Genomic DNA, 26,943 nt, shown 5'->3' with positions numbered 1-26,943 from the left:
AATGATATGTTTGACCCATTGTAGTACCTATCTCATGTGTCAAATTCCAATATCTGATTGATGACGGGCTTTTCGACGAGTCGTGGTCACGTAGTCCACAGAGGAAGAGTTACTGAGTTAGTGTGGAACAGAAGGAAAAGCCCAAAGAAAGGAACGAGCTTTTGAGGGACGGCCTATGGCGACCACATTCACCTCCTCCTTTTTCCCGCCTTAGCCCATTCTCAGTTCTGAATCTTCTGATTCGGTTTCATTTTTGTACATGCGTGTCTTCTGATCATTACCCATCTTCCTTGTCCAACTGATAATCACGGGCCACCGAAGAGACCAGCGCAATCACTGTGCAGTTTGATACAGTAGACTACGCTCACAAACACTCCTTTCTCTCACCCATTTCATAGTTTCACCTGGGTTGCAGGCAAGCCATTTGGATCGTTTGCCTTTTTCTGTTGCTGAGCCGAGCCTGGCAGTTCGAGCTTTTATGGGGTGGGCATCTCTAATGTGATTTTTTTTTTTAGCTGGTGGAGGCCCTCTTTCTTTGCAAAGTTTTTTGCTCTGGAAAGGTTGAGGTTTTCTCTCTGGATCATCGATGGAGGAGGAAAAGAATGCTTTTTATGTTGTGCGCAAAGGGGATGTTGTTGGTGTTTACAAGAGTTTATCCGATTGCCAAGCTCAAGCTGGATCATCTGTAAGTTCTTTTCCGATTAAAGAAATGGGCTATAAGGTTGAGCTTTTTCGTTGTTCTCATCCATGGTCTATCTTGGTGGTGTTATTGTCTGAAATGTAATGTTTCGTGGGTGTGGTTTATCTGGTAAAGGTTCGAACCTGTTGAGATGAAACTCCTGAAAAGTACAGTTGCAGATGACTTTTGTGTATGTATTTGGGCTTACTGGGTCAGGTTGAAGGTGGAGGGCGTCCTTGATGTGAAAATGTTTCTTATTCCTGATTGAAAATGTGGCCCTGTTAGCAGACTTTGGCTGCGTTTTGTTCCTATTTTTGTGGAATGATGCAACTTTTGTCAAGATTGAATAACTCCTACCTGGTGCCATTGCAATGACTCTATGGTGGTGGTTCTATATTGTATTGGTTAATTATACCTGATTATCCACTTAATTGGGAGGAAAGAGTGATTCTATGTGCTCAATCATTTCAGGTATCTGATCCGCCGGTCAGTGTTTTCAAAGGGTATTGTTTGACAAAGGAGGCTGAAGAGTTCCTGATGTCCTGTGGTCTTAAAAATGCTTCTTATACTGTCGATGCTGCAGATTTGAAGAATAATATTTTCGGTCATCTTGTGCAGTGCCCTGCTCAGGTTAGATGATCTGGGTCATGTTCTGTTTCTGTGAAACAGTTGATGTCATACTATGGGTCAAGGTTCCTTTGTACCATCAAAAGGTCACGTGTGATTGCCTTCGCATTTATCTATTTGCGAGATGCATATGTTTGTGTCCAGATGCATACATGTGTATGTGCATATGAAGGTTTATAGAGCTGTGCATGAGTGGCTTGTGTGAGACTGTGTGGATAGCATGTCATGTGTGTACTCTTAATGTTCAACGTAGGTATCAATTACATGGTAAACCCTGTCAGCTGGCATTTAAAATTCCTTTAGGGCACACAGAAAAAAACTTTGTGATTGGGTTGCAGACTTTTGTTGTTACTCTACACATGTTGGTGCTTCCTATAAATTCTGGAGTTGTCTAAACACAATTTAAGTAGATGGGTGCGTCATTCTTATGTGCTTTGATTGCCCAGCAGTCTATGACATGATAGAATAATTAAACATTGAACCATCCTTCATCTAACAACTTAAGTTTTTAGAACAATTAGTAGTGGTCCCATGAAATCTCACATGGTATTAGAGTAGGAGGTCCTAAGTTCATATCTTTCCATGCCCCATTTGCCTCCTCAATTAAATATTTCCACGCTTAGTACTAGGCAAAAAGACCAGACTAAGCGTGAGGTTGTCCTGCAAAATCTCAATGACATAATACTGAAGATTTTTTTAGCTGAAATATTTTGATATGGAATATTTGTCGCATAAATATTACAAGCCATGCATTCTCATTCTCAGCCACCAGCTTCATCTAGAGCGTCTACTGTCAACAAGGAGTATCCGCAACAGAGTCCGCAGGCATTGCTCAAATCAGGTTTAACTGTGAGTCGGTTTTTTCTCAACAGACACTTTGTCGTCTGATTTTTCTCTATTGCATAAACTTCATAATGGAACGGCTTCAACAGTGGTGAAAATTACGGCTTTACCAGGTCTATGCATCAAATAGCAACAAGCAGTTTGCATGAATTATCTAAGTACATTCTTAAGTAGACAAAATGTTTCTCCTTTCACCCTGGAAAATTTATATAAAAATGGTCTTTTTGCTTGCGTTGGAAATGCTTAGTTAGATAGCTCAAAGGAAAAAAAAGATTAGAGGCTCGCTGGAATGCTGGAAAGCGGCTTGGCACACTGACATCGAGAATTTTTTGCCTTTGTTTTGCCAGAAGATTTTACATCTAGTTAAAATCTTTTTCCCTTCTACTGCACTAAAATGAAGCCTAACCCTGTTTTTACACGTTATATTGGGTTTTTCATCTTGTGCCAAATTTATGTCTTCTCATTAATCGATTCTATCATGCTAGAAAGGCTGCATAAAAGCATTAACCATGATGCTCTTGATTCCACAACGTGAATGGACAAGTTGGCTTGCTTACAGGTCTGCATCATTCTTCTTTGTGCAGGCAGCTGGGTTTACAATTTCCCCTAGTTCCTTGAGAAAGAACTTTGGCTTACAGAATGTTATTGCTAGTCCAGCAGTATCCTCCAATCGTGTATGTCTATTTTTTATTATTCTATAAATGTGCATCTGGGTTCTTTTTCTCCTCATTATATGCAGTCCTAATTATTTTATACTGCCATCCCAACACAAGGTTTTCAGTGAATTTTGTTCTGAAAGTGATGTTGAAACTGAATAGCATGCCCCACAAAAATGGAGGGAAAGCGAAGGGCCATTTGGGACATATTTTTTTGTTTTCATCAGAGTTGAGAAAGTGGCCCAAGCTTATTGCAGTATGTTTTCATGGTCAACTGAATTTTTCAAAGTGTTAGTCACCGTGGTCAAGTGTATTAAATGCAAGTGTCCTAGACTTAGTGATATGAGCAGTATACATAGTAACTGTCCTATAATTTTTGGATTAGCTTTTGTATGCGACTTTTGAGAATGGCTTGCCTTAAACCTGTTGGTACTTCCACTTTGGTTCATCTGGGTTCGAGAAATGCAAAACTAAGACTTTCTTTGTCGCCTGTACAAGACGATTCTTCTGTAACTTCTAGATAATCATCTTCTTTTTCTGTTACATACTCAGTTGTTATGTATGATCGAATTTGATGGTGCTTCAAAAGGAAATCCTGGACAAGCTGGTGCAGGAGCTGTTCTGCGCGCTGAAGACGGAAGTGTGGTATGCAATCACCAGATAGAATGACTCAAATCAACGTTTTTAGGTTACTGTGTGCTTTGAATGACATACTTCTGTTTCTGAACCTGCATTGTGGTAGGTTTGTCGGTTACGTGAAGGTGTAGGCATTGCCACAAACAATGTTGCCGAATATCGAGCCGCAATTTTGGGGTTGAGATATGCTCTGCAGAAAGGTTTTAACCATGTTCGAGTTCGGGGAGACTCAAAACTCGTCTGTATGCAGGTTACTCACATCCAAAGCTTTCTCTATATGATGTCATCTTGCTTGCATACACGGGCATTGACACATGCTTGTCATGCAAAGTGGGAGATTTGATTTAGATGTAAAGCACTCCTCCACTGTCCACTGTAAAGTTTCCTGTTTTGAGCAAAATTATAGGAACAGTGTGCTGGATCGTTGATCAGGGGTTCTCTATTTGCTATTATACTTAGGTTACTGTGTTCAAATGTTGACCTTTTGCCTAACATTTCTTTTGTGGTAATAACAATGTTGTGGCATACTGCAGTGACTGGTATTGGCAGTGTCTGGTATATCTATGTATTTGTTTGAGGCTCCATCTGCTGCTCGTGGCTCAAACTTTTTTAAATGTGTCTAAATAGATCTGGTGATGTTTATATACCAGTATGTTGATATGCATGAATGAAATCATAAGCTGCAAATTAGACATATTCACTATGTTAGAAAGTGTGTAATCCAGAAGCTTAAACTATTAGGTGAAGGGAGATTTCATGTATATAAAATCCAGTCAAACTTAAATTTAAGCAATGTTGAACGTAATTTAATGCCCCCAAGTTGGATGGAGGACAATTTTCTCGCATGTGGAATAGCAGCACAGGGAATGAGAATTTGAGAATCCACCTGAGAGATTATTGATTAATTGGTTCATGGAGGATCCAGAAGTCCAATCCAAAAGAGGGAGACTACAAGTGTGAAGGCCCACTACAACCCTGAATCTAAGTGATGTTGGCTATACCTTGGATAGGTTTCAACTAAGAAGGTCCAGTGGAATTTGTGCACCCATTGGAGATTTTTAGAGTGAGATACCTCATTAAGGCTTAGTCAATAGTCACTATTTCTGGATGTCATGACCTCTAATTTGGTTATCTAATTATCCTTCTGTAATGAACCTCGAAATGTGGCAGCTTTGCTCTACAGTTTACTAGCTGACTTCTGCAGAAAGGCCAAGAGAGCTAATAATGCATTCATATCTTAGATTTATTACCTGGGGAACAATCTGTACATGATGGCGTTTCTGCATCACCCTAATCTTGGTCCTTCTTGTGCTGCTATATTATCTGAGTGCTTAATCTTCTCTGAGCACATCATTGCTGTATTCACCTTTGAAGTTTGATCCAACAGATTCAGGGTCTATGGAAGACAAAAAATCAGAATATGGCAGACTTGTGTAAGGTGGCTAAGGAACTCACGGATCAATTTTCATCGTTTGAGATCAGTCATATCGCCAGGGTACAGACAGATTATGGTTTTCCTTCTCAGAAGCTCTATGTAATATCTAGACTACTGAAAAACTATTGAATTTCAGTATCAGGGTTGCAGTTAGGAGTCTTTTTACCCATGACCAATATCAAATGCACTGAAAAGATGCAATCTTAATGTTTTTTGGTATCTTAGTGTAAGTTAATTGGAGAATGGCCTCCTGTAACGGAGATGGGATTGTGACGACAATTTTCACTGTTTAATGAGCAACTAAACTGTGCTTATTGCTAGAACAATTTAGGAAATACTTTTTTGAGCTCTGTAATTTAGTCGACTTGATGCAGTTATGTTGTACGATCAACTGTTTGTTCATGACTGGGCGGTGTTCCTGTCTCTAATGGCGTTTCTTTTTCCAGGAACTCAATTCTGAAGCTGATTCCCAAGCTAATCTGGCCGTACATCTAAGGGGTGCGTGCCCTGTTTTACTCAAATTCATACAGCTTTTACTTCATTAGACATGTAAAGAAAATCTCGTTGTTCTCTTGCAGAGGGTCAAGTTGAGGTGGATCATATCTAGAGCAAGCTCGGAGGCCTTAGCTGCTCATTCTGATTGGTTCTTGCAATCATGTGTTATATGACACTGTGGTTGGTCTAGCCGCTGGACCAACTATGTAAGAGTAAAATCATATGACTTGTAGGTAACAATCTGGATGCTGTAGGACTAATTATATAGTGAAAGTATCTATCTTGCATGGTATCAAGCAGTTCTACATCAGTTAAGATCGGCAATTATATGGAGTTGTCATGCCAGTGCATGAGAAACTGTGTCTTCGTGCTTGGTGCATCCTTAAGACCAATTGGGGTTGTGCTTGATTAATTCCCGGTGTGCTGCTGAGTAGGTTGATTTGCCATCTTGCTGGACATTACCTCTTCTAAGGGCCACGAGCTGTTGTGCATCACTCTCGCTTTGGACTGGACCTATCGCTCGCGATGTGCTGGCCTTCTCTTTGATGTACGATTGTCTAGGTAGGCATAGCTATCTGGGGATGTAGCAACCAGTTCTCATTCATGGTACCTCAAAAAGGTTATTCCTAAGGGTATCTTGTCGGCGTCATTGTTTATTACATCCTTGCATGTTCCCACATGTTTGTCGTAAACGGCGCGAGCTCACGCGATTCCCAATGCAAAGCCATGCTTGTAGCTTACCGAACTGGAGAGAGAGAGAGAGAGAGAGAGAGGTTCAGGCCATAACCAGTTGCCTGTTATCTGTTGAGGGCCAATGTGGTGGCATTACGATCTGGGGCAACAGGTTTCCTTAATCTGCATTATCTTTGCAGTATTCTAGGACGAGCATGTTGACAGAGGAGAATTTTGTTAATCTCCAGAATCGGATATGCTAACGTTGAATTGCGTTGCTCGTTAAGTCAACTCTTGCCAGATTCTATAACACATGTGCTCACTTCTCCATTTAAGGGCGGGGAAGGTTCATCGGGATTATTTTTTTTCTCCCATGAATGCAAATGTCAGATAGACCTCTAAAACAGACAGACAGACAGACCTGTGTTTATTATTCATTTGCAAAGTAAGTTGCAAGTAATGCTCATCCTTGGCTGACACTGAAACACAGGGAAGCAGACAGACCTCTAAAGGACCTTAGGCAAAAGTGAAGCCCTTTGGCAGTATTTTTTTTTTTTTTTTTTTTAGGAGAGAGTTTTGAGGAAATGCATTGCATTTTCAGAGTTTGCTAAAGTACCTCAGCTCAAGGCAGATCCATAGACTCTTGTGTTTTTAGCATTTCATGAATGCTAATATATTTTTCTTCTTCCAACTTTGTCAATCGGGCGAGCCATCTGGCGGTCGACAACCCCAGACGAGGCTGGCTGGCGTTAAATCCGACTAGTCGGCAAACGTTAGAATTTTTTTCAAAAAAAAAATTAGTAAAAGTCTTGTTCAAGGGTGTTTTTGTCAAATATCATTTACACCAAAATTGTATGTCAATGCACTTTTAAATTACAATTTTTCGATCACCCATTTGCATTTATGAAAAAAAGACCCTTTCATCTGCAATCCTTTGTATTTTCTCAAATTTTTTTCCCCAAAAACTTCACCAAACGCAGCGTTCAACAACTCTGAGCTGTACACCAGAATGAATAGCTTTCAACTGGACAAATTCATCTAGCCAAGTGCTGTATAGACATGGATAAAAGCTGCTCTCTCTCCTAGACCTTGACTGATAAGAACGAAATACATTCATCTGGGGGAAGCCGAAACTGCAAATTCCATTGCCCCAAATGTCAACTCTGCATATTTGCCCAGAAAAAAAAAAAAAAAAGATAATTGAAAACCCTTCTGAGTTCACTACATTACTATATAAATACCACTGGTTAAGTTCAAAGTTCATCACTCAAACTCAAGAGATAAACTTGGGTTCTCCTCCTCCTCCTCCTCTTTCCTGCCTTGTAACAATGGCTTTGAAGTTTGGTCTCCTCCTAGTTGCAGCTCTGCTCTTGGTCAACGCCACGGTATGGAAGCATTTCTTAGCCTACTGTACTGATCACTTGGTATCCAGTTCCCTCTACTTTCTTTGGTTGACTCAGAGTTTTGCTTCATTTCTTCTTGTAGGCTATGGCAAGTGGCAACACTGTGTCTGCGGAGGTAACAAATATAACTCTCTCTCTCTCTCTCTCTCAAGACGTTTTTTTTTTTTTCCTACAGTGGAATTATGAAATGCTCCTTTGAAAGTGCTAATGTGTGCACACACTTTTGAAACATGTAAGAATCACCCCCATTCAGGTGAAGGTGAAGGTGAAGCTTATATATGCTTTCCTAGTCCCATTTCTCTCCCAACTATAGATTAGACCACCATTATCACAATGCTTATTTTTTTTTTGCCCTTTGATTTGCCATCCTTTTGACTAATTTCACTTTTGTAATGCCAATCATTAATACTTGAGAATATTAGATCCATTGCTGAACTATAGAGTCCTTTTAAAGTTTCTCCCTTCTTTGAATTGGATAAAATAATCCATGTGGTATGCTTCATGACAATCACAGAAAAAAGGCAAGGCTCCTCCGCCGGCAGAGACTCCTCATCATGCCCCGGAGAAGCACCACCACCACCACCATCATCACCACGCCGCTCCTCCTCCCCACCACTCCATGCACGCCCCTCCTCCCCACTACTCCCCGCCTCACGGTACCGTGAAGATCAGCCACGCCCCTCCTCCTCACCACCACTCAGAGCCACCAGTGTCTCCCACCAGCACACGGTAAGCGATCACCTCGAGAAAAACAAATTATAAGACGCAACGTTAGTTGCATACTTTTACGCAAACAACATGGTAGTACATATCCAATCGATAATATGCTGCGTGAAAGTGCGTTGCTGTCTGATCGGTTTCTCTTCCCCTTCTCTTAGCCCATTTACAAGTTGAATTCACGCCAAAGAAAAAATTGTCTTCCATGAACAAGAAAAAGGGGCTCTCTAAGTGGAAAAACCTCTCATGATCATGGAACATATTTTCCACAATTGCAGGGTGCGAGGCAATGTGCAGCGAGCACTGCAAGACCCACCACCCCAAGAGTGGGTGCATGAAAGACTGCACGGCCTGCTGCGACAAGGTCAAGTGCGTCCCCTCCGCCAAATCCTCGTGCAAGCCCTGGGACTATGTCACCCTCCATGGCCAAAAGATCAAGTGCCCATAAGAGCTCAGTTCCACACGCACCCATCACCATATGACTGCTAAATAATCTGCCCTTTTATATGATGTTATCCCACTACTTTTCCTTTTGCTCGTGTCTTGTTGGAATTGAGATTTGGAAAGATGTTACTTTTGCTTCTTTGTGACATTACAGTAATAAGTCCTGATCTGCGGACAATGGCCGCCTCTCGTGTAGAAACCCCCTCGTTTCTTCCTCGTTTCGGATAAGTACTTCTCTTTGTTCGGAATTTCTACGGTACGATGACTGAATTGTTCCATCCGCCGTTCCTTTGTTATGATCAGAAGACGAAACGAAGGAAAACGGCCGATAAAGTGACCGAGTGTTGAACGTTAGATATGCTCGTGAAACGAAATTTCTTATTATGGGGGGCAGGAAACTTTATGCATTGCTGCATGGGGTCTAGAGAAAGAGATTGATGGGTCGGTTTTGTCCTGGAACATCCAAACATCAGTCACATCTCCTGCTATCTTCTTCTTGTTTTCCCATTTTTTCACCTTGAAGAACGAGATCTGCAGCACGTCCTTTCCACTTTTCACTGGATTCTCATTCCATCTCGTCCTCCTCCGGACAGGCACAGTCCATTTGCGACTATATAATACGCATTTCCAAAAGTGCAACTAACTCATCACATCCCCTCGAAACCCTCGTTCTTTCCTTGCTTAGCGAGCTTGTATGTGGTACATGGGAAAGAATTCGTAAAAGTGCAATGACCTCGTCACACTTCACAATGCAAAAAAAAAAAAATCTCACTTGTGTTGACCATTTTGTCTGGCATTGCACGTGATGTCACGTGATATATATTGGGAGGCTCGTTGTCATCATTGTAATTAGACTAATAAAAAGAGTTAATACAACGAAAAATTCCAAACTAATACATTTATTATAAATTTACCTTAAATTATTTTTTTGACTACAAAAAATTTCAAATTTGTGTATTTGTGATAAATTTATCCTAAACCGATACTCCTGTGATAAATTTACCATCCATTAATTTTCTTTAAATCTAATCGTCAAATTTCTGAATTAGATGACACGCGATAGTTGATAGGTGTACCAATTTAAAATTTTTACCCTCTATTTATCACCGGTGTATCAATTTAAGATTCTTTATGGTATTAATCCAATTTTACCGAGGGTAAATTTATCATAGATGTATCGGTTTGGATTTTTCGTGATTAAAAAATTAGTTTAGGATAAATTTGTCACAAATATATCAATTTAGGATTTTTGGTGGTCAAAAAAATAATTTGAGATAAATTTGTCACAAGTGTGTGAATTTAAGATTTTTTATGGTATTAATCCTAATAAAAACGATGAATCGATGACGGGAAAATAATTCATATGCGATGTGAAAATTGACGTCCCTAAAAAAACTAGTTCATGAGACATTTTATCTTCTACTTAACTCTTCTTTTCAATAAAAATGCTGCTAACATTCTATTGTATAGTCATCTGATTATATCGAATTAATCGCGTCTCGAGGGGAGAAAAAAAGAATTCATGAGTGGGAATTCCCACGTTTTGATAACATGTTAATTAGTTCTCTTCTTCGTTGGATTCGATTTTCTCTCGGCCCTGTAGTAACTACACGAGGGATAATCAAGGAAAAAGAATACCTAACTCAGGGTTGGCTCGTCCCATGTTTCAAAGGACATGCCTCTTCTCGGGGTGGTTAATGACCACGTGACGACAAGACGAAGGCCCTTCAAGTGAAAGTGTTAAAAAGGGTAAATGTCACATGTATGGGGCATGTCATGTCATGTTGGTCAACATAAATTCTTAACACGACCGTAACATTAGGTACTGAATTGACGGAGAAATTTTAAATAAAAGGCATGAAATATCATTATTTTTTATAAAAAAAAATTGGCATGAAATGGACTTTTTTTTTAAAATAAGGATGTTGGGTGATCATATTGATCTCAAATAAAGACATAAAATAGTCATGACAGTTTCAAATAAGAGCCTAAGGTTGGTCGGAATATTCGGGCCTATCAAGGGCATTTTCAACCACAAATAATTTTATTTTTTTTTAAAAAATTTCTTTTCTTTTTTCTCATTTATGTTTTTTTCTTTGTTGTGGCCGGCGAGGTTGGCCCTCACCCTTGCCCAGGCCATTCCGGACGGCCACCGACGAAAAAAATGAAAAAATAAAAATAGAGAAAAGAAAGAAAAAAGTAAAAAGAGGAAAATACCCTTGAACAACTTGAAGTTGGTCCCTTCTTTGAGATTGGTATAGCCATTTCGGATTTTTACTTAAAATAAGGTCCACTTCAAATCCTTATTTGAGAAAATGATGACATTTCTCCTATTTCTAACACTTTTCTCTCAAACTTTTGCTTTGCCTCTTTGCGGGCGCGCGGCCAAATCCCGCACCTATAATACTAGCGTTGCTACCCTCAATCCCTCTACTAGCAAGGCCCCATGGTCCATATTGAATATAATACATGTTAAGATTTGGTGTACAAACCGCAAACAAAGTAAAGTGTAAATGTGATAAAAGAAAATTGGCATAATGTTTATTCTAATTTACCTTTAAATTAGGGTTACGCTCAAAAGATAATTCCATTATAATTAGTACATCATACATCTATATTACACCATTCAATTACAAGAAAAAACAATATTATATGACAATAATTATTCATAGATTCAAACTCAAATTACCGATAAAAAATATGGATTTAAATTATAAAAGCTCTCTAGTGAATAGGGGATGCTGCCCTCGCAACCCCTCCCCAATGCAGCTCCTCTAGACCCTCACCCACTTGTCGAGGAGCGGGATTTCATGCCTTTTCATCGATGAGAAGTATTAATCATACCTCAATAATACACGATACACGTTTGAGATTAATTGGATTCATGCTAATGGGTTGGATAATGAGTCAGAGTTTGGTAAAGTCAGCCAATTAACTCAAATGTCCTGGTGATCTGGTGAAGCTGTCTCTGTCATGCACTGCACCCTTTTCTCACTTTCTTGTCCCATTACAGCTTGTAAATATCTCTCCAAGATTCAATTTTTTCTGTTCTGGTAAATATGTTAATCTTGAGTTTTTCTTTGCGGTACATATGTCTTAGCCTTCGGTCCAATGAAAAGAGAGTTTTAATCCCATGAGGTCGGCTTACATGCTCGATCTCGACAAGATCGAATGCATGGACATATGTATTCTCATGTTTAGGCATCCGCACCAACTTTTGCTATGCTCTTATTTGGTTTCGTGGAATTGATCAAATGTCTTGTGTCACTCTCTCTCTCTCTCTCTCTCTCTCTCTCTCGCCGTACCCTGAACCTCCATTTAAAGCTGGAGGGGTTGCATAATGCTGGTTCAGTCATAACTCTAGTAGGCAAGCTCGTCACTCCAGCTCTCTTACTCAGCTTTCTGCGAGTTCCCCCACTAGAATGGCTTCAAAAGCAGTGCTCCTTCTGTTGGGTCTTCTGCTTCTGGTCACAACCAAGGTATGCTTTTGTATGCAATTTGGTGTGTAGTGAGCTTATTGCTAGCTAGGGCACATCTGATCTGGTGTTAACTTTGTTTTGGTAGTTTTCATCTGCTGATGACGAGGAGCAACTCATTTTGAAGGTAATGTGTGTGATCAAGATATTCTGTTAATAGAGCTTGTTTTCCTTTGCTTTAGAAGATGGAGGTCAAGTGAAGTGTTTCCTTTAGCCATGGTTGTTGGGCTATAGCTACATCTGCCTCTGCCCTTTATTCTTTTTCCTCATGTTCTTTTTGGGGGAAAGAAAGAATTCGAAAAACCTCAATAATGCTGCTTAAAGTTTAGGTTTTTGAACGATATGCTTTGTCCTGCATTATGTGCTCTTTTTGGTGATGGTTGGCACAGTATTGAAAGTTTAGTCATAGGTTTAGGAGAGTGGGGAAGAGCTGGACACGGGAACTCTTTTTTTTTGAACAAGAGCACACGATCCCTCCGAAAGTATCTGAGACAAACACAAACTAAATACTCCTCCCAATGTGGGGAAAACCTTCTATATGACGCACTCGCTGTGCCGATGTGCTGTCATAGATGAATTGGTTGTCATCTTGACAGATATATAGGAGACTTTCTAATGGTGATGCCATATTTTATGTTCTAGAGTCATTTAGGAGTAACGAGCTGGACCGAAGTGCAAAATGACCATATGAACGGGAAATCCTTCTTGCTGAAGTTTAGATCTGCAATAAATGAGCATAACTGCTTGTTTTACTTTGATTTGTCACTGTGGTTATATGTATAGGCTCCATATGCCAAGGTCCCAACACCAGCTCCGGCGAATGCGCCAGCTCCGGCTAAAGTTCCTGTGAAGGCTCCGCCTACCCCTGCTCCGGTCACTAAGACCCCGCCTCCTCTGCCGCCAGTCACTAAGCCGCTGCCGCCGGTCACTAAGCCGCTGCCGCCTCCGCTGCCTCCTGTCACTAAGCCTCCTCCTACTCTGCCTCCATTCACTAAGCCACTGCCACCGGTAACTAAGCCGCCGCCTACTCTGCCTCCGGTCACTAAGCCACTGCCACCTCCTCTGCCACCGGTAACTAAGCCGCCGCCTACTCTTCCTCCGGTCACTAAGCCACTGCCGCCTCCTCTGCCACCGGTCACTAAGCCGCCGCCTACTCTGCCTCCGGTCACTAAGCCACTGCCGCCTCCTCTGCCACCGGTCACTAAGCCGCCGCCTACTCTGCCTCCGGTCACTAAGCCACTGCCGCCTCCTCTGCCACCGGTCACTAAGCCGCCTGCAGCTCCGCCTCTGCCACCGGTCAGGTCCAAAGCAGGTAACCACACATTGCATCATCCTTTACCTCTAGTCTGTCATGCCATGTATTGTCACAACATATTCAGGTTCTCTCAGAGGACAGCGATGATGGGATTGATAGGACCTAAACCGTGAATGCATAGTCCCAACTTTTCTTACTATACAGGAGCATCGTCATGTGAGCGGAGGAAAACAATCAAAAGCATTTGCCTTGTGAAAATTGCTGAATAATTCCTTTCACGAAGTCCCCAACCCTGCAGCACAATCTTATGTAGCCTAGCAACTTTACCTCATTGCATCTGGTTTTCACAAACACTATGGATCTGATTACACTGAGTTGGGTGAACCTTATTTGGTTGCTGCAGATTGCATCCCTCTGTGTGATCAGAGATGCAAGTTGCACTCGAGGAAGAGAGTGTGCATGAGGGCTTGCATGACGTGCTGCGACCGATGCAAGTGTGTGCCGCCAGGGACTTACGGAAACCGAGAGCGGTGTGGCAAGTGCTACACCGACATGACCACTCACGGGAACCGTATCAAGTGCCCGTGAAGGCGACTGTGAATCTTATGATCTCTAAGCATATCAATCTCACTGGTGTCCAACAACAAAACAACGCAGTAGCTAGATAAGTTTGGAAGAGGGTGGAAAATTGCTGGTTCTGCATTGTAACTACATATCGTGTACGACTTCCAGGGGAGATATGATGGTCCAGGAATGATTAGTAGTTAGTAGTAGTATCCATATGTTTGTCTGGTCTATGTTTGGGTTCTGTATGACTTTTATTGTGTTTCATGTGCTCGTGAAGACAAATGAACTGGACAATAGTCGTTGAGCAGTTGAACGAATCAGCTTGCTAACTGCTTTAAGTAAGAAAACTGTTTAGCTTATCGTCAGCTCATCTTTGTTCCTAATCCAAGATAGGCGGCACGGTATCGATTTCGAAACCGTTCATGGATACAATGCTCATGGTTGGATCATATGACCAAATCGTTTTCTGGCCATGATCATGGCAACTGAAAGAATGTCGTGTCTGTAGAAGTGAGGCAACAGAAGCCCAATTTCTTTAAATAGCATTGGAAATTGTAAGTTTATGTTTGTTTGTTTTGAGGATATATTTTGAACTCGTCACTACATATTAAAAAGAGTTTGTAGTAACATGAGTTTAGGTTAATCTTAAATTCTAACATCTGACTGCTGTTACAAATGTGACATGGGGTACAGGATCATGTTTTCTATGTAATTAGAAGAGGAAAGTGAGGATCCAAATTAAGTGAGAAGAACCACTTGGTATCGATTTCACTCTATAAAATGATCAATTACGTGGCACTTTAGTCAATCGTAAGATGCCCACCTTGAGACCGATAAAAGGGACATGGATGACGGATCTCAAATCCTTATTCGCCGTTCCAGATAAATTGATAGATTTTACATAGTCGAACTCGAGCTGGCTATTTAGATCGGAGTTACTATAGTTTTTTTTAATGCATTGAAGTTTTCAAAAAAAAAAAAATAAGATTCGAAATTAATTTATATCCTCTTATTATTTTAAATCTTTTTTTTTTCACTTTTAACAACAAATTCTAGAAAATAAAAAAAGGGATTTTCTGATTAGCTTATGCCAAACCAAACATCCCCAGCTGAAAATAATATTTCCTCAACAGCTCAACAAAATGTCTTTCCAAGGTTCCAACTTTCTTGGTTTTGACCAGCCAAATTTCCCCGTGGCCGCCTCTCGCGGCTTGTGCATGCGTTCTGTATGAGTCGTTGAGCCGAACAGAGCCCAAGCGCTTCCATTTGAGCTCTGCTTCTGATCGAGCGACCCACTAGCACGAGTTGTAGCAGCAATCTGATGCTACGAATACTAGGAGCTGATTCACCCAAGAAAAACAAGATCAATGGGGGTCGAAGATGGGATCTTGGGGATGGGCGATGCACGAGCCAGAGAAGGCGTCAGCAGAAAGAGGAGGTGGCTGAGGAGACGAGAGAGATGGCTTGTGGTCCTGGGCGTGGCTCTACACGCCGTGTACATGCTAAGCATATTCGACATCTACTTCAAGACTCCCATTGTCCACGGCATGGATCCCGTCGCTCCTCGCTTCTCCGCACCCGCCAAGCGCCTCATTCTTTTCGTCGGTATGATGCTGCGCCCACCACCTGTTTGGGTTTTTTCTTTTATGGGAATTCAACGTCAAGTTTGCATTTTTCCTTTTGGGTGTAAGCTCCCACTGTTTCTTAGCTCATGTAACTCTGTAAGTGGAAACTGCATTGCCTGGACTGCGTTTGTTAGTTTTCAAGTGAAAGATTTGGGCTAGCTATTGTAAACTTGAAAGCGGAGAGGTTTGTTTCTTCTTTGTTGGTTTTTGTTCTTTTCAACTGTGTTGAAGTTAAAGTTTGGGATATCTTTATTAGTTTCTCTCTCTATGTGATTGTCGTGGAGGAGACTGTCTTGGACATTTTGTAATTGCTTCAAAGTTGGTGATAAAGCTTTCTCTGAGCCAGTTACTTCTAGCAAGGAGTTACTCTGTGACACAGGTGAAAATTTAAACTTGCAGCGGATGGCTTGCGTGCGGATAAATTTTATGAGCCGGATTTGAAAGGAAACTTTAGAGCACCTTTCTTGAGAAGTATAATTAAGGAAAGAGGTCGGTGGGGAGTGTCACACGCTCGTCCTCCTACAGAATCAAGGCCTGGACATGTTTCTCTTATAGCTGGGTTTTATGAGGATCCCAGTGCTGTGACAAAAGGTCAGTTATTTGTCCATTTTATCACACTTTTCGGTTGCATGTAACATTTCCAACTTAGATTCCTATCTGCTAATGAGTGCTTGAAGTGGTGTGACTCTTCACTGATGGGTGGCATCCCTTTTGCAGGATGGAAAGCTAATCCTGTTGAATTTGACTCGGTATTTAATAGAAGCAAACATACATATGCCTTTGGTAGCCCAGACATAGTTCCTATATTCTGTAGTGCCTTGCCACATAGCACTTGGAATAGCTATCCGCATGAGTTTGAAGACTTCGCAACTGGTATGTGCTCAAACCTGTTGAACTCAAAATCTGTTTGATGTGAATTTGGTAAGTTGCGAAGAGATTAAGAAAACTTCCATCTCTTGTGATACCTCAAAAATTAAATTTTGCTCATTGATTACTCATGTTTGGTTGTTAGTTCTTCCAATGGTTATTTTTCGTCTCATACGAACCTACAGTCTATGAGTGATTACCTGAGCTCCTCTCTTGCGATACCTTAAAAATTAAACTTTGCTCATTGCCTACTCGTGTTTGGTTGTTAGTTCTTCCCATGGTAATTTTTCAGCCTACGGTCTATGAGTGATTACCTGAGCACCTCTCTCTCTCTCTTGAACTTAAGAGATGCATAGAAGAGTAATCTTAGAAAGTATTCTTATGGCATGTTTTTGCTTATTACTTGGTCTGTAACTAAGATTTTGCTTATTAAATGCATCTGGATGTTTTGTCAGTTGATTCAATGAGCATTGCATGCCTTATCTAAAATTACTAGTGCTTGTTGTTTTGGGAATTCCTCTAATTTTGAAGCTAGTGCTCGTTACACTTTCTACATGCGGCCACATCAGGTGTCAATATGACTTTAATTCACACCTAAATGGCTCCTCACTGTTGACATAGACTAAATTATATTGTTCATCACTCCTCTCCATTTGCTGTCAGAGTGTATTTGTGTTTTTGCCGAAAATGGGAGCTGCATTTCATAGATCGGTGAAACTGTTTAGATGTGCTTGTTTTCCTTGAACTTTTTTCTGTACCTCATATATTCATAATTTGCTTTTGCTGTTGCAGATGCATCCTTTTTGGATGAGTGGTCTTTTGATCAATTTCAAAGCCTCTTGAACAGGTCTTTTGCTGACGAGAACTTGAGAGAAGCACTTCATCAGGATAATCTGGTTGTCTTTCTCCATCTACTGGGCTGTGACTCAAATGGACATGCTCATCGACCCTTCTCATCCATCTATCTCAACAATGTTAAGGTCGTTGATCACATTGCCAAACGTGTTTTTGATCTCGTTGAAGGTTATTACAAGGATAATCGCACTGCGTATGTTTTTACAGCTGATCATGGAATGAGCGACAAAGGTTCGATATGACACGTTTTTCTTTTTTCATTTCTGGAAAAAGTTACTGAGGCCAATTTTCTGCTAAACATGCAAAGTTGTCCAGTAAATTTTTTCTCGTGGTAATCCTTTTCCTAAAATTAGGGTGTGCATTTCTGACTCAATTCCTTGCTTTTGTCCTTGCATTTCCTGAACTTGCCTCTGTTAGATGATGTAGCACAAGTCATTGCTAGGGTTTTTTGGATGGTTGTAATTGGCAAATCTGTGTCCGCTACCAGAGAATCCATTTTCAGCTTTTCCCCTTATATTCATGTGTGCCAAACAGCAAATTAATCTAATGGTTCATCTAATCAATGTAGAAGTGGTCACGATTTCTCTCGTTTCACATGTTGTATATTGAATTTTGTATAGGGCCGAAGAATTTCTTTATCAATGTCCAATCAAAATATGAAACTTGATTTGCATGGAAAGCTAGAGTTGTAGTCTGGTTAAATTGATTGTGTATTCAATAGTTTTGGCCATTTAACTTCTGACCGCAGAGTTTTTGCCTAACGGCACCTTCGAGTTGATATCGTACTTGAAGTGAATTTAACCTCGATTGCTTAGTGGATAGTGGTTTCGTGCTTGCTGCCTCATTTGAGCCTATTTCCAAAAAAATGATCTGTGTTGCTTAGAAATATTAATGGACAAAAGATATTTTTCAGGAAAATTTTTCAACATAAGTTGCTATCATCGATGAAAATATTTACAATTGACTAATTATTTCAAGCGGTACAATTGATCATTTTTTAGAAAATGTTTTCCAAGTCATTCATTTTCCGCGAAACAAACGGAGCCTAAGAAATAATATTTTTGCTGTTTGGCAATGAGGACTCTCATCATGCTTTTTTTCTTTTGGAGTCTGCCGGGCACTCATAAATACTTGTTCATTCATTCTCTTTCTCCAGTACCTTTTAGATGCTGAAGCTAATATGATTAAGGTGTAACTGATAGGAAGTCATGGAGATGGGCATCCCTCCAACACTGACACACCCCTTGTTGTTTGGGGAGCTGGGGTTAAATATCCCAATTCAGCTTTTGTCAGTGACCACTCTGATCACGGCCGGTTTGTTGATGAGCATATGCATGACATGGCAACGCCTACAGCGTGGGGCCTTGGTGGCATTGAAAGAGTGGATGTCAATCAAGCTGATATTGCACCTCTTATGGTATAACAGATTGGTTTTATTTATTCAATTTGTTAGCCTACGCGGATTGTTCATAAATTCTATTGTTTGTTTTATGGCAGTCAACTCTTCTTGGTTTGCCATGTCCAATGAACTCGGTGGGAAATTTGCCTCTTGGATACATCGACATGAATGAGGTGAGCTTTAAGTAGTATAACATCTAAAGATGTTGAATTTTGTCACAAGTATGATCAACTTTATTTATTAAATGATTTCTCTTATCTAAAACAAAACGCGGAACCTTCATTCCTTAGTGTAGCAAATTATGTTGATATCTCCAGATGCAACAAGAAGAAACCTTTTCTTTCATTTGCAGGCAGAGGAAGTTGAAGCGGTGCTGTCCAATACGAAACAAATACTAAACCAGTTCCTTCGGAAATCATGTATCCTATCCTCATGTCAGGTTCAGTCTTGGTAATACGATTTTCAAGGAAGCTTACTTGGAATTTCGAACCATTGCAGTCTTCATTTGAAAAATTACCTTATTTCTTACATGTAATCCCAGGTTTTCTGTTCACATAATTTTTGTTCGACACTTAGGCAATAGTATTACATGTCAGATAGAGTCTTGTAAATTATATCTATGTTCTATTTTTTTTAACAATGTTAAGCAGATCCTCTTGGCATATATTTCCTTTAGATGACCTGCCGTATTTTGCTAACGTACTTATCATGATTTTTCTTTTTATATTGAATTTCGGATTTATGTGCATGGTTTGAAAGGAGACAACAAAATTTCTTTTGACTATTGGCTTGACAAGTTCAGATATAAAGCAGGCAAATACGTTATTCTTCAAGCCATTCAAACCACTACAACACTGTATGTCAGTTGTGGACCAAATCGAGGAACTGATCTCAATCAGAGATTACAAAGCTGCAATGAAGCGAACTGAAGATTTAAGGAGTTTGGCTCTTGAAGGCCTTCATTATTTTCAAACTTATGATTGGCTGATGCTTATGGCTGTAATCACTTTGGGATATTTTGGTTGGATGCTCTATCTCGTTCTCCATGTGCTGCAATCCTATACCTCATTGCCGGGTATTCTATTCCGAAAGGAGCAAGGAATGCAACAGAAAAAAGGCACCAGAAAAGTAATGTGTAAGCCTTGTTTGTGGTTTTCATATTCAATTAGAGCACAGACATGAGGAAGGAGGGTTTGCCTAGCTGTTGTCCACCCTTATCAGGATTCCAAAGGCCTGAAGTTCAATTATTATCTTCCTCCTCCTATGTAACTTATCCACTAGGGGGACAAAAGAAAACTACAGAACTAGACATGAGATGTGCACACATTTTGGCATGGCATCATAAACAAATGTCAAGAAACTAAATTTCTGGATCACATTCCTTTCCAGCTATGCATTGCAAACTGCAAGCTGACTGAAACATACAGTAATTTAGCTTGGGGCCAGGGTTGTGTGAGGCAACATTCACGGTGGAAGTGTTGTCACTAGAACGAGTGAAAAGGGATTTAAGTGATCAGAGGATCCTGCAGCTTCTGCCATACTCTTGACCTTTCTTGGTTTATCATAGGAGCATTGTTGTTTGAGAAACTCTTTTTGTGGTTACTAGTAAGAAAAGTTACTGTTTTGCTAATAACTCCTATGGCATAAACTCTGGTCAATTTGTTTTTGTCATTTTGCTTTCTAGCTGGATTTTTCTTGGATATAATATGGTTGCCTTCTATCTGATAAACAGTTCTTTCTTTTTTGGATGGGCCTTCTGATGGATCTATTTTCCCATTTTATGGATAAACTTTGCTTCTTGCATTTGTTTCCAGGTTCTTCTTATTGACATTCAACTCCTATCATGGCAGATACTTGTATGTGGATTTGCTGCAATGGGACTTGTGTCTATGATTTTATTCTGGGAGCAATCTCCTCCTCTTTATCATGCATACGTTGCAATGACCATATTTCTTTGGGCACGGATAATTGGCGAGCATCAGTTTTTAAAAGCACTTTGGAGATACTTATGCGGAGAGAAGTTAAATTATGTCCTTAAACTTCTAGCTACCCTTGCTGTCTCTGTCATGATATCCGAATTCCTGGTATGGACGCAAAAGTAAATTTGATGAACCTAGTCAAACTCCTGGCAATGGCCCAGGTGAATAGATAATTTTACATCCTAAAATTTTCTCTCTATTTATTCATCAGGTTAACAGCTTCACCGAGAGGAAGCTCTATACGTGGTGTTTCCTTTTTGCGGGGGTTACTGCCTTTTGTTATCTGTTCTACTTGATTCCTTGGAAATTTCAGATACCAGCTTTTGTTTGCTTGGTCTGTTGGTTCCTGTCTGGATTCACATTGATGCCAGCTGAAATTCCTGATAATAATCCGTTGGTGTATGTCACTTTACTAAGCTATGACTTATTTTTCAGAGCATTAGAGTGGCAAGTCTGCACTTGTTCTTTCACATGTTATGAGTATGTTTTTCAATTTCCTTTCTTTTGGAGGGGATGGGGCTTGTATTCCCTCTACCTACTTTTTTTCTTCCGCATATGTTAATATAAACACTCTTTCTTTAGGCCACATATTCCATTTAGAGCTTCAGGTTGCTTTTGCATGCTGAAACAACCATGAAAAAGCCTTACTCATGTCACTGTCAATTAGGAAAATGGAAGTTTTGTCATCTTTGGTGTAGTTGTTCTACTTTATGCTGATGAGTAGGCACTAAGAGTTAAAAAAGAGACCTCCGCTTGTATGTACTTGTCATCCTCAGTTGACCTTGACTTTCTTTTGCATTAACATCAGCTGATTTTGCTCCTATGCTGGGCATTGTGACTATTTCGTATAGGGTATCTAGTGGAGTTATGATCACTGTTATAGGAGTAGCTGCAAGGTGGCTAGACAAGCATGCTAAAGGCAGTAAGTATTGGTCAAGTATCTGTAGTCGTGACATGAAAAAGTCAAAGTTCTCCATGCTCTTCCTCTTGCAGGTGCGTGTTATTATGTCTTATTTCTCTTTGGAAATTTCATCAGTTTTCACTGGATGATGTTCTTACCATTCTTTCACTAAGACCAGCCCTTTTGCCTCATCTGATAGGTACTATTGGTGGGGTTGTCCTCAATGATGGTATCACTCTCGACATCTCACAGAATGCAGAACCAAGAACTACATATGCTCCACCAGCTCCTGAATTGGCTCATTGCTGGTATGATGTAGCCCGTTCTTGCTATTTACTTGCGCTTTTGCCTCCGTTGTGCAGCTAAGTTTTCAGAGAGACTTTCCATTTTTATTATCTTTACTGGCCTACTTATTTATGCATACATGTCATTTTTCTCTGATTATAATCTCCATGTGAGGGAGAGTCACTTGTATAACAATCATGACCTGGTCGCCTGGGTACTGGTGCTACAGATGTGCCAAACGTCTGAAGTGAACTAGACATACCGACTCATTGCATTGGCTGGTGCTTGAGGATCCTTTTATAGATGGAGGAGGTCTTTGAGGAGGATTAACGTGTGTTTAAAATGGGTCCATGACCAATACATTGTATTGCAACTAGTGTCACCTGAAATTGGATATGTTCTGACATTGCATAGCAAACTTATTAGCTGAAAGCAAATTAATCTATGCTCTACTGCTATTATTTTGTGCGTTTTAACTCTCTTTATCTCTAATCATGCGGTGTTTTCTCTATTGTAGGTTCTTCTATGATTCTTCCTTTGTTTTCAGAAAATACCCTCTTATCTCGGTTGACTTCTATATTTCTTGGTTTTGCCCCCCCTTTCCTTCTTCTATCTATTGGGTAAACCTCTTTTATACACCTTTCATCTGCCTATGTTTCTCTAACTTTCAAGACATTCATCCTATTAGAGAAATGATTCATGTATTTTCCTCTTTTCCCTTTATGTGGAACATGATAGATATGAAGCTGTCTTCTATGGAGCACTTGTTCTTGCACTTATGGCATGGTTACTTTTTGAAAACACACTGCTTTACGTAAGTAAAACGGAGAAGATTACTGTCTCCAATGTGAGCACGGTGGAAAATGTGGTTCTAGAAACTGATGATAGATACTTGCGGCTCTCTGATGTGAGAATTCCTCTAACTTTTGTAAGTTCATTCTCCTCTCTCCATCTTGCCCTTGGAATAATTTGTCACTTAAACTCTCTTTATCTTTTGAAGAAGACAGTTGCATATGATTTGGAGAAAAAGACGGCTTATGCATGTGTTGTTTGTGATTGGCAGTCGTATCCTAATTAATTAGTTGATAAACTTTTTCAACAGAGAATTTCTTTGGCTAAGTGAACGCATTAAATAGATTTAAGAGGCATGCTTGGGAAAAATGTGAACATAAAGTCACCATATGGGCTCACTATCCTTTTTTCTTATCAATATGGTCCTCATATAAATTATCAACATCAACATCAACATCACCTTTATCCCAAACTAGTTGGGGTCGGCGGTTGATGAACCCAAAAATAAATAAAATAAATACAAGACCGGTTGAGGAAAAAGAAATAATTATATAAAAAATAAATATATAAAAATAAAAATATGTAAATATATATAGTGAAAAATGGACTAAAAAGGACAGTGTGGAACATCGAAATTCTGCCCATCCACAATACTAATAGCTTTTCTCCACTCCGTCCTCATATAAATGATGTTGACGTTAAATATGTTTCGAGTGCAAAAAACTTGCAGGATTGGTGCTTTTCCTATGTCATTTCATATCTCCTCAAATTCCTTTCACTATTCAGATATGGGAGCCATCTGTGTTATTTAATGTCTCTGTTTGTCAGATGGTACTCTTCAATGTTGCCTTTTTTGGGACGGGGAATTTTGCAAGCATTGCAAGCTTTGAAATTTCATCTGTGTACCGATTTATAACTGTTTTCAGTGTAAGTAACCCTATTAGTGACAGCTTCTTTCCATTTCAAAACAAAGCTTCCACTAAGTTGATGCATGTTGCCGTCATTGCAGCCTTTTCTAATGGCAGCCCTGCTTATCTTCAAGTTGTTCATACCATTCATGCTTGTCATGTAAGTTCTTACTTTCTCCCATGATAGCAAGTATATTGGCAGATCGACATGGCAGTCCATTGAAAATTGTTAAGTAGTTAATTTTTTTTTTCTCTATGATAGGTTTTCTTCTTTGTTTCTTTTATTAGCTTGTAGCCCATAGAGAACGTAGGTCATCTCTATTTGTTCAAAGCTTTTAGCGAAGTATGTTTATGAGAAGACCCTGTTAATTTTAAATCAATCTGTAAGGGATGAGCCTTCTGTCTTATTCATACCCGCCTGGGGGAGGTTAACTGATTTGGACATCCTTATATGTGTTACAACTAAAACCATGATGGGTATTTTTCATGGGCAATCTGTATATGTGGACCCAGATCTAGCAAAGCTCCCCTGTCTCCAAAAATCATACATATATTGATTGTCTGGAAAGGCTTAAGAGTAAAGGACATTGAAGTCTCTGTTTATGTACTATCATAAAATCACATTGGTAGGTGGAAATGGTTATTCAAACATATGCCTTTTGAAGGTCACTGAGCCAGGGTCTTCTTTACTTCTCTCTTGTGAGATGATCTTTTCTTATTGGTCGATTGTGTGGCATTTACCTTTATGATGACAGGACTATTAATAGGTTGAAACTTGGTAGCTTTTGATGTGATGTAGGTTGTAACCGCCTATTTGCTTCTCTCATGATAATCTGTCTTTTGTAAATGCAGATGTACCTTTAGTGCAATAGCCAAACTGATTCGAGTTCCACGATCAGGATGTTATTTCCTTGTTATATTATTTTCAGATGTGATGACCATCCACTTTTTCTTTCTGGTAACCATATTCTTGCCGTGCTTATCCTCCCTATAACTTTATCGGCTTCCATTGTCTAGGTTGCTCGCAGAACTTGTTTCTAATTGTAGTTCTTATTCTGCCAACCTAACTTGCTGTCGCTTTTATTTAATATCAGGTCCGCAATACAGGAAGCTGGATGGAAATCGGTAACAGCATCAGTCATTTTGGGATCGTGAGCGCTCAAGTTGTGTTTGTGCTTTTACTTTTCGCTCTCACCGACATATACACAAAGGACATCAGAACTAGATCAGATCGTCCATCATCTCGTAAAGTACGATGATCCCTTGAAGTTGGACCGGAGCCTCGAGATCAGGTGCCATTTTCATATGGCGGCAAATTCTTAGGGATGCGCTTCAATTCTTTTTGGTTCTTTGCTTCGAGGCCGATATTGCGTGGCTGGTAATATGGAGCCAAATGGCAAAGTCCGGTCATGGGGACTTCCACACGTGAATGCGTCGCTGCACTTGCTTCCATCGTATCGATTGGCCTATCCAAGACAGTTTTGACGACATTTTCACCTGGCGACATAGAGGCTCTTACTTTTTGACTTGATCTCGCAGGATTGTGATCTGCTTTGTTCTTGTATTCGATTTTTATCACAGATTAGTTTCTCTTCTGTTGATGCTGTGGGACACTTTGGCGATGGAAGAGATGCTTTTCACATTTGTGGGACAGTTTTCTCCAAGTCTTGTGTCAATGCCTACTTGAGAATAAAGCCTGGGGGTTGGGCGGTTGGGGGTTGGCGCGCGGGCAGTTCTCATCAAATCTTCTTTGCCCCCACAATAGACAGATCCGCAGATGGACAAAATGCACCCCAACGACTTTTTAAACGCTTCATAAAAGGAAGACGCGGTCACATTCTGACTTAAACAACGTGACGCAACTCACCGTGACGTTTCCATTCCATCTTAGGTCCAGAAGGTGGTGCGCGACCAGCTAGAAAAACGCCTTGTCGTTTCGGACGATACATTCTTTTGGAGTTTTGAGTCGTTCAAATGTCGGATGGAATAATTCTTACATTTGTTTTGGCATATTAATTTTTGTTGCATTGTCGTTTCTCGAGTTTGAGCTTTGACTTGAAGTTTAACTTACTCTCATCAATAAGCGACCGGCTCAAGCTCAGAAAAACACTTCGCGTATCCGGGTAGAGGCTGAAGCCACAAACTCGGTCGAGCTCAAATTGGAATGTCGAGCAGCACCCGAGTCCAAAAGGGTCGGGCTCGACTCGAGTTGCGAAGCAGTTTCACTCAAGTTCAGCCCTACCCAAATTCCCCAATCTAGAAATCCTAGCAAATAGAATTAACCAATAATAAAAATAATAATAATAAAAACTCCCAATACAGACTTGACCCCAGGAAGACGTTACTTGCCAGCAACTACTTTCAAAGCACCTTCCCCAGGAAAAAAAAAAAAAAAAGCACCTTCCTCAGACTCAAACGACAAGAAGGCACAAAGCACCTTCCCCAGGAAGATAAAAAAAAAAAAAAAAGCACCTTCCTCAGACTCAAACGACAAGAAGGCAGCAAGAGAAAGAAAGGTACATTAAACTTTCATAGCAGCGTCCTAGAAAAACTTCTTCTCCCAAAGCAAAAGAGCTTTAAAGGTACTTAAAGGATGGATCTTTACTCCTGGGCTAAGTAGCACTGATACCGATATGCGATACGACACGACATGATACGCCGACACGTCATCTTAAAAAAATAAGAAATTTCGGCACGTATTGTATATTAAACATATATTTTTGTATGTATATGATAAATTATCATTTCTATAATTAGTTCAATTAATTTAATTTAATTTAAATCTACAAATAAATAAAGAATAAAAGAGAGCCTAAGATTAATTTACACTAAAAATTATTTAATTCAGTATTTGTTAATACGATCCATTATTTTAAATTAACAAATTTAACTACATTTTATTCTAATTTCATTCTAATTATTCACGAAACTTGAAAAGAGAGAAAAAAAAATCATAAAAACAAGAAGAGCAAATCCTCGCTCGAGAGACTCTCAAATGTCTGACAATCTCATTCTCTCTCATCGCTGGACTCCACCGCTTCATCCCTTCACCTCCGTCGCAACATCGCATTGACTACTCACCCTTGTCTCATCGACTTTCGCTGTCGTTCACTTTTTGACTTTGTTCTTTCTCTTCTCCCGGCCATTGAGCCCGAAAGGGCCCCTCCCATGGTGAGTTCTTCGGGCACGAAGAGGGAGACCACTGAACACGAGACGTCTCCTCTCCACCTTCGCGGAACTTCCCGCCTTCACCGCCCGCCCGCGCCCTCCTTTCCACCACCCATCGCCTCGCGGATCTAGCCCGGTGCTCCGCCATCACCGTCCTCGACGTCCCCAACGCCTACTCCGCCTCCTCTTTGACCTCACTCGCTGCTGCTCTCTCTCTCTCTCTCTCTCTCGCCTCCCTCGCCGACGAACTCCTCCGCTA

The 26,943-nt window shown here is 40.3% G+C and overlaps 4 protein-coding genes and 2 long non-coding RNA genes across 12 annotated transcripts; 4 read left to right on the top strand and 2 right to left on the bottom strand.

Annotated features, from left to right (window-relative positions):
* Nucleotides 1-291: 291 nt before the first annotated feature.
* Nucleotides 292-6,088, top strand: LOC115757496. Of its 5 annotated transcripts, none has more exons than XM_048272452.1 (10): nt 292-415; nt 544-685; nt 1,151-1,309; nt 2,072-2,155; nt 2,734-2,823; nt 3,358-3,450; nt 3,548-3,691; nt 4,829-4,936; nt 5,323-5,374; nt 5,455-6,088. In XM_048272452.1, exons 2-10 carry the CDS (start codon nt 587-589, stop codon nt 5,481-5,483), a joined length of 858 nt encoding a protein of 285 aa, XP_048128409.1. In that variant the 5' UTR covers nt 292-415; nt 544-586; the 3' UTR covers nt 5,484-6,088. The 5 variants fall into 5 exon arrangements, 4 of the variants coding, with proteins under 4 accessions (XP_048128409.1, XP_030553599.1, XP_048128410.1 ...); XR_007196892.1 differs by having other exon boundaries at nt 311-685; nt 5,455-5,604; nt 5,806-6,088; XM_030697738.2 differs by having other exon boundaries at nt 322-463; nt 525-685.
* A 912-nt stretch (nt 6,089-7,000) lies between these two features.
* On the bottom strand, nt 7,001-7,253 carry LOC125312813. The gene is made up of 2 exons (XR_007196884.1): nt 7,132-7,253; nt 7,001-7,092 (listed from the first exon to the last, which is right to left on the bottom strand). It is a non-coding gene; the product is annotated as an uncharacterized LOC125312813 (long non-coding RNA).
* LOC115757498 (extensin-like) lies at nt 7,132-8,883 on the top strand. Its single transcript, XM_030697750.2, has 4 exons — nt 7,132-7,428; nt 7,529-7,561; nt 7,955-8,175; nt 8,442-8,883. The coding sequence occupies exons 1-4, from the start codon at nt 7,198-7,200 to the stop codon at nt 8,650-8,652; spliced, it is 696 nt and encodes a 231-aa protein (XP_030553610.2). The 5' UTR covers nt 7,132-7,197; the 3' UTR covers nt 8,653-8,883.
* Nucleotides 8,884-11,892: 3,009 nt separating this feature from the next.
* Nucleotides 11,893-14,270, top strand: LOC115757497 (gibberellin-regulated protein 14). The gene is made up of 4 exons (XM_048272831.1): nt 11,893-12,086; nt 12,172-12,210; nt 12,867-13,395; nt 13,742-14,270. Exons 1-4 carry the CDS (start codon nt 12,030-12,032, stop codon nt 13,924-13,926), a joined length of 810 nt encoding a protein of 269 aa, XP_048128788.1. The 5' UTR covers nt 11,893-12,029; the 3' UTR covers nt 13,927-14,270.
* Nucleotides 12,864-13,735, bottom strand: LOC125312892. The gene is made up of 3 exons (XR_007196968.1): nt 13,349-13,735; nt 13,112-13,314; nt 12,864-12,975 (listed from the first exon to the last, which is right to left on the bottom strand). It is a non-coding gene; the product is annotated as an uncharacterized LOC125312892 (long non-coding RNA).
* A 704-nt stretch (nt 14,271-14,974) lies between the features above and the next one.
* LOC115757492 (GPI ethanolamine phosphate transferase 1) lies at nt 14,975-25,180 on the top strand. Of its 3 annotated transcripts, XM_030697731.2 has the most exons (18): nt 14,978-15,510; nt 15,930-16,121; nt 16,248-16,403; nt 17,190-17,483; nt 18,455-18,669; nt 18,750-18,824; nt 19,004-19,070; nt 19,454-19,779; nt 20,502-20,735; nt 20,842-21,029; nt 21,482-21,623; nt 21,731-21,839; nt 22,334-22,436; nt 22,555-22,744; nt 23,437-23,535; nt 23,618-23,676; nt 24,369-24,474; nt 24,611-25,180. In XM_030697731.2, the coding sequence occupies exons 1-18, from the start codon at nt 15,273-15,275 to the stop codon at nt 24,773-24,775; spliced, it is 2,958 nt and encodes a 985-aa protein (XP_030553591.2). In that variant the 5' UTR covers nt 14,978-15,272; the 3' UTR covers nt 24,776-25,180. The 3 variants fall into 3 exon arrangements, 2 of the variants coding, with proteins under 2 accessions (XP_030553592.2, XP_030553591.2); XR_007196889.1 differs by lacking the exon at nt 24,611-25,180 and having other exon boundaries at nt 14,976-15,510; nt 23,471-23,535; nt 24,369-24,451; XM_030697732.2 differs by lacking the exons at nt 23,437-23,535; nt 23,618-23,676; nt 24,369-24,474; nt 24,611-25,180 and adding an exon at nt 22,813-23,031 and having other exon boundaries at nt 14,975-15,510; nt 22,555-22,781.
* Nucleotides 25,181-26,943: the final 1,763 nt, after the last annotated feature.

This window comes from Rhodamnia argentea, chromosome 11 (genome assembly GCF_020921035.1).
Source record: "Rhodamnia argentea isolate NSW1041297 chromosome 11, ASM2092103v1, whole genome shotgun sequence".
Lineage (NCBI taxonomy): Eukaryota > Viridiplantae > Streptophyta > Magnoliopsida > Myrtales > Myrtaceae > Rhodamnia > Rhodamnia argentea.
Note: the sequence above shows the minus strand (reverse complement) of the source record. Positions and strands in the feature narration are given on the sequence as shown.